General features: G+C 38.1%; 1 protein-coding gene across 1 annotated transcript in view; it reads right to left on the reverse strand.

Moving 5' to 3' along the window:
• The window catches only part of LOC107711786 (choline dehydrogenase, mitochondrial-like), a 35,102-nt gene that overhangs the window by 15,086 nt on the left and 13,270 nt on the right, over window positions 1-6,746 (reverse strand). The window contains exons 3-4 of the mRNA XM_016516834.1: window positions 5,254-5,270; window positions 2,429-2,558 (exon numbers count right to left, since the gene is read on the reverse strand). Coding sequence (XP_016372320.1) covers window positions 2,429-2,558; window positions 5,254-5,270 — 147 coding nt within the window. The remainder of the gene's footprint in view (window positions 1-2,428; window positions 2,559-5,253; window positions 5,271-6,746) is intronic.

A 6,746-nucleotide genomic window follows, 5' to 3' on the forward strand; every position in this document is an offset into this window, starting at 1 on the left:
GCCCCTGGAGCAGTTGGGGGTTCGGTGTCTTGCTCAAGGGTCTCACCTCAGTTGTAGTATTGAAGGCGGAAGAGAGCTCTGGTTAATCACTCCCCCCACCTACAATCCCTGCCGGTACGAGACTCGAACCCACAACCTTTGGGTTACGAGTCCGACTCTCTAACCATTAGGCCACGACTTCCCCACTTTTGACTTTTTTAAAAGTTTGACAGACTTTTAAGCTGCTTATGTAGCCGAATCTGCGCTGGTATGAATGGGCCGCCTCCAGTTTCCCCTTTGTTTTGCTTAGGGCTGGGAATCGATTCCAAAAACAATCGATTTCTGAAGAATCGACTCCTCATTCAGAGCCTTTTTCAGTTCAACAAAGCTTATCTATGGGTGCCTCTCAAACGGAAGGCGATAGATAGTTTTAATGAACCAGTTCAAAAAAACAATTCAGAGGTTATTTTACGGTGGAACTGGCTTGTCCACAATTTTGAGCGCTGCACGACATAATAGATCATGACATGATCTAGAGTCTTGATCTTATTTCCATCTAAAATACTATTTTTTTTAAACATTTCTATCAGCCAATGATAATTATAAAAGAAAACATCCCGAGCATAGATAAACCACGAGCTCTATCAGTTATTGTTAATGTTCTGGTTATTTTGTTTCAGTGTACAGTTTGTTAATTTTGTGCAAAGCATAGGCCTACAGTCAAAGTAAACTTCATCATTCAGCTGAACTGTGCACATTTATTTTAGACACTTCATGTCTTGTTCAATTCATGCGATAAACGCATGTCCCGGTTATAGCTGTGGGCTATGACTAATTTCACGGGGCAAAGCAGACAAAATTACAATTTATGTATCGTCATTTTAAATTTTTTTATTAAAACAATATTATATATATTATGATAAGGATACTTTCTACGACTTTTATCCTGCAGTCATGGTGAGATTATAGGTTCCTTCAATCTAAAAAAACTAGAATCGAAAACAACAGTGAGGAATCGATTCTTGGAATCGATTTCAGAACCAGGAATCGGAATCGGACTCTTTTTGCACCCTTTTTGCTGCCTCCAGCTAGCGCTGTGACGTCGGCTGACCCTAGTTACCTGTGGTTGGCCTGGCCGTGCGTCACTCAGAAAACAACAGGCCAATCAGAAGAGAGGCTCATGAATATTAATTAGATATCGCCAAAATCGACCTGTTCTCAGCAGAGCTCCTGAGAGAGAAACCTAAAATAAAAATCCAGTAAGGTGTAAAATATGTGACCTTTAAAGCTACAAAAGTTATTGATTTCCTCTTTTTTTTCTTTTGTTCTTTGATAAACAGACATCACAGCAGCTGGTTATGATGTTATTTGGCTGCTATTACTTTAAGAGCTGCCGCTGCTGAATGTGACGCAGATCTGACACGCGTGTTTGTAGTTTAATCCACGCTTTAATATGAAAGAAAACAGGCTACAGTGTGCACCGCCGTATTTGTGCGTGCGACTGTAGAGCACGTGTTACAAGCACAGTATAACAGCTGACAGGACAGGAAAATGTGTTTTTACTGACATATAGCCTGACAACCTCTCATCTGACCACAGTTCACTGATGTTCTGCTGAAGCTCCTCGTCACTGTTTCCACGCTCGTTTGACTCTCACCTGGCGCTGAGGTGAAGTTGAGTGTGCATCTGAAAAGTCTCCTGTTTGATGCGGTCGCAAAGATGTTCTGCATCTAAATAAATGCAATTCTTGTCAAGAAAAAAAAAAAAGAGACCGAAGCTTGCAGTTGTGAGTGGGGTGGCCAACCCAAGCTCCGGCCCTGCGTTAAATATTTTTAATGCCATTAAACTTGAAAAATTAATCGCACGCATTAACACACTAATTTTGACAGCACTAGCTTTACATTTTGTCAGATAACAATGCGATCGTTGATGAGCGTTGATGCATGTCATTGGCTGCAGATGCACTACTCACTGTAAAACACTAAAAAATAGCATTGTTAGTGGGTATTTTATAATCTAGATGGAAAAAAAAAAATCATTTTGCTAACATGTCATTTAAAATGGATTACATTTTTTGTTACTTTCTGAAAAATTTCAGTAAACTAGTTCATTCAGTAGCCTAATAAACACCTAATCTTATACTTACAATTAAATAGACTCTCCTGTCATCTGGATTATAAAGTACCTGATAACTGCTATTTTTAGAGTTATAAAGTGAAAAAGTATAATAAAGTGTACTTCTTTTCCACAAGAGATAATAATAATAATAATACATTACTAAAATCTTTCACAACTTCTGTTTCATGCCTACTTTAAAGTTAACAGCCAGTTTGCCAGTAAAGCCCATTTTACTTCCTCGCTAAAGCCAGTATTTACTCGCATGTTTTAACTGTGGACCTGGTCTGAAGTATCTTGAACATACATCGCGTAAAGAAGGAAATGGGGTCACCTGGAAGATGCTGTATAACGGGAATATCATGTTTGCGAAGTTCATCTGCGTTTCCCACTCCAGACAGCAGGAGGAGCTGTGGAGAGTTTATGGCTCCACCGCTGAGAATGACCTCCTTATCAGCAAACACCTGAAGTCAACGTGAGAGACATTCACGTGTTAGCAAATCACTCATCTGTTTTTATATAACATCAGCGGAAATGATTGAAAGATTGAGTCCCAAATTTGCAACTGTGACATATTATGTAGGTTAAACACACAGATTACACAACCTGCCTCCTGAACATTTCTCACAGTCACAACATGATTCTGACAAAGGCTTTAGATGTTCAGAGGAGCTCATCTCATTTAGCATCCTGTCTACTGAGGTTCCTTCATCTGGTTGGTTTTCTGTGCTATCGCACAATAGCTTTGTGAATGTTTGAAATAATAAAAATGGCCAAAGCATTTGCTCGGTTATGTCTAATCAGACATGGCACACTCAGTTGTCATTTGCACTCAACTGTATTATGTTAAATGAAATTACATTTGTAAAGCGTTAAGTTAACTTAAATCATTTGTCTTAGGGCTACATTAATCATTTATGTTGCATTGACTGAAACTGGGCAGTGGATTTCTAGTTCCCAGCATGCTTTGCATAGGGATAGATCAGGAGAGTAAATGTGGAAATTAAGTGCTGTTTAATTAGTAAAGGGAAAGACCTATTAAAGTTTGTTGTTCAGTTATATTTGACATTTGAAAGAGTTTATTATATCGTTTATTTTATTTATTTATTTTATTGTATTTTTTTAGGTTACCATTATGCTGAAGTGTAGACCTTGTGGTTGGTTAGCTACATGAGCTAAAACTATGTTGTTCTCAATGAGCTGTAATTGTTGTTATGAGCCTAAGGCCCCGTCCACACGGAGATGCGTTTAGCTGTATACGCATACATTTTGTATCGTATAGGTGTTTCGTCCACACGGATCCGGCATTTTGGGAGAGTGAAACCGATATTTTTTGAAACCGGGTCCCAGAGTGGATAAATCTGAAAACGCCGCCCTTGTGTTTTCGTGTGGACAGCGAATCTGGATATTTTCTGAAACGATGACGTCATCAGCCCACATCTCGCCCCTAGTCAGACACCGCTACGTCACGTAACAGCAACAAAAACATGAACAAACACTGAACGATTGTCTTTTTATTAACTAACATTAACACAGATTAATAAATGTATTGTTCCATGTTCGTTTGTATACCGCGTGCAAGGTTTATGCGCATAGTCCAAGTCTTCTTCTCCATTTTTAGTGTATCTCTGTGGCAGAATTACAGCGCCAACATACTGGTCTGGCATGTATACTACATCGTTTTGTGTCGGTTTCGTGTGGATGCAGATATTTCTTGAGACGAGGGGAAAAAAAGATCAGATAGGGAAAGCTCGGGCTACGTGTGGACGTAGCCCAAGTCATTTGTTCATTGTTTTCATTCTGCCCTCTTGTGTTCTCTCTGTGTATGTGTATGTTTGTTTCAGATGGGCGGTTCCTTCAGATAATTTGCTGGAGGCTGCAATTGGTTCCCTTCCTCACCTGACCCAGATATAAGGACTGCCCCAAACACTCAATCGGGGCCATGATTGTGCCATCGTGTGTGACTCTGTAGTTTGCCTTTGTGCCTTGCCGTCATCGTTCGTTTAAGTCTTTGAGTGTCTTACCAGAGAGATAAAATGCTTAAGATTGTAGATTAAGATTAAGAGTGTTATTGTAATTCTGTGATAGTATTTTTGTTTCCATTCTGTGATATTCCTTGTTAACTTGACCCACGCCTGATTGACTACGATTTTGGATTCCGATTGTGAATTGTTGGCTGTTAACTTGTATATATCTTTTGTAAATATTTAGTAAATAAGTTTTGGCAAGTTGAGGGATGTAAGGGGTTAGACGCCATTTTATTTTGAAACCTCTTTTCACATTGCTTTTGGTTTAGGGAGTCAGGTAAGTTGAAACTGTATTTTTGTTTTCTTTAATTTTGATTTAGGAAGTGTAGAGTGTTAAAAAAGGATAATTTTTGTTTGTTATTTTGGCCTTGTCTGCCCCTGACCCTAAACCCTTATTTGTAAATAAATGATTGTTATTCAACATCTCTCTGGTATTGAGACTCTCTTCCTTTTCCTGTTACGGCTGACCCCTAGCGGTCGTAACAATATATACAGATGCTCCTGATATTAACATGCTCGCAAATACCCTGCTCCAGAGTAGGAGCTAATTTGGTTCTCGAAAAAGGCAGTCCGGTACTAAAATCGCACCCAGTTCCGGCGGTGCGAAAACGCCAAAAAGTGGGTAGTTCCACAATTAGTTCTGGTACTATGAAAAGGTTCCCGTGGTATATATCTTTTGTAAATATTTTGTAAATAAGTTTTGGCAAGTTGTGGGATGTAGGGGGTTAGACGCCATTTTATTTTGAAACCTCGTTTCACATTGTTTTTGGTTTAGGGAGTCAGGTAAGGTAAAGTATTTTTGTTTTCCTTAATTTTGATTTAAATTGAGTGTAGAGTGTTAAAAAAAGATCATTTTTGTTTGTTATTTTGGCCTTGTCTGCCACCGTTACTTGTAAATAAATTCTTGTAATTCAACATCTCTCTGGTATTGAGACTCTCTTCCTTTTCGTGTTACGGCTGACCCCTAGCGGTCGTAACAGTGTTCTAATGCGAGTGATTTGAACATTTTTACTTGATCATTACTTGAATGCTACAAAAGTTATACTTCGCAACTAAACAAGTGTTATGTTGGCTATTAGTTCTTATAAGAATATATAAAATAAATTAGTATGAGGGCCAGCACATGATTTACACACTCCATATGTGACCCTGGACCACAAAACCAGTCATAAGGGCCAATTTTTTGAAATTGAGATTTATACATCATCTGAAAGCTGAATAAATAAGCTTTCCATTGATGTATGGGTAAGGACAGGATAGGACAATATTTGGCCCAAGATGCAACTATTTGAAAATCTGGAATCTGAGGGTGCAAAACAATATTGAGAAAATAGCCTTTAAAGTCGTCCAAATTAAGTTCTTAGCAATGCATATTACTAATGAAAGTTTTTATATATTTACGGTAGGAAGTTTACAAAATATCTTCATGGAACATGATCTTTACTTAATATCCTAATGATTTTTGGCATAAAAGAAAAATTGATAATTTTGACCCATACAATGTATTGTTGGCTATTGCTACAAATATACCTGTGCTTCTTATGACTGCTTTTGTGCTCCAGGGTCACATGTGGTCATCGTTTCTACCCTTCGCAATCAAACGATCATAGAACATTTATGTGTGCATGACAGCTACTGACAACCTTAGCACAAGCTCCCCTCTTCACCACAAAGGTAACCAAAAAACAAACAAACAAAATGATCAAAATAACTAAACATTACACACTTAAACTCTAACAGGTCTTTCCATTTTTTTTTATAAAAATGCAGAAAACTCCCGGATCCGCAACTCTGCACAAGGGCACCAGTCTGAACAGCAACGGTTATGTTCATGGAACATTCACAGAATATGTAAAATGAAATTGGTGTGATCTCATTAAATTAGCATGAATTCTACTCATCAGTACAATTAACCTAATTTAAGTTCAAATAAATCAGTTCAACTGTGTGGAAATAGGTGTAAATTTTATTAAGTCAATCACTCACATATGCATAAAATTTTTTTGCAACTAAATACCATTAGATCTCACTCACAAGTGATTGAGTTAGAGGCAATAAAAAAATGGCTGTTAATTTACTCACTTTCAGGCCATCCAATATGTAGGTGACTTTTTTTTTCCTCAGCAGAACAATAAAGAAGATTTTTAGCTGGAACTGTAGTCCCTTGGTGATTCAAAAATTTCGGGTCAATGGCTACCGGCTCTTTAAAAACTAAACAAAAGCATATGCAGGCCAGACGAAATGAATACCATGGCTCCTGATGATATATTGAGGTCTTATGAAGCGAAATGATTGGTCTGTGCAAGAAACTGAACATTATTTACAGCATTTACCCAAAATACATAGCCTCAAACAAATGGGAAAATCTGATTCGTTTCTGCGAACTGGTTCTTTCGGACAGATCATTTCAATGAACTTTTTTCAATATTCGATTCAGCAATGTGTTTATGTAATCATGCAATGACATCACGTATTAGGGCTGCACGATAAATCGCATGCGATATTTAACGCGCATCTTGTCAGAAAGCCAGTTCTGTAATCAGCGGTAAATCTCCATCACGTGCATGCTATCACATTGAGCAGCATTAACTACACAGAGCCGTTGTTCACTGACGAGCTGCGCAA

Source organism: Sinocyclocheilus rhinocerous, unplaced genomic scaffold (assembly GCF_001515625.1).
Source record: "Sinocyclocheilus rhinocerous isolate Xijiao unplaced genomic scaffold, SAMN03320098_v1.1 scaffold958, whole genome shotgun sequence".
Taxonomy (NCBI): Eukaryota; Metazoa; Chordata; class Actinopteri; order Cypriniformes; family Cyprinidae; genus Sinocyclocheilus; species Sinocyclocheilus rhinocerous.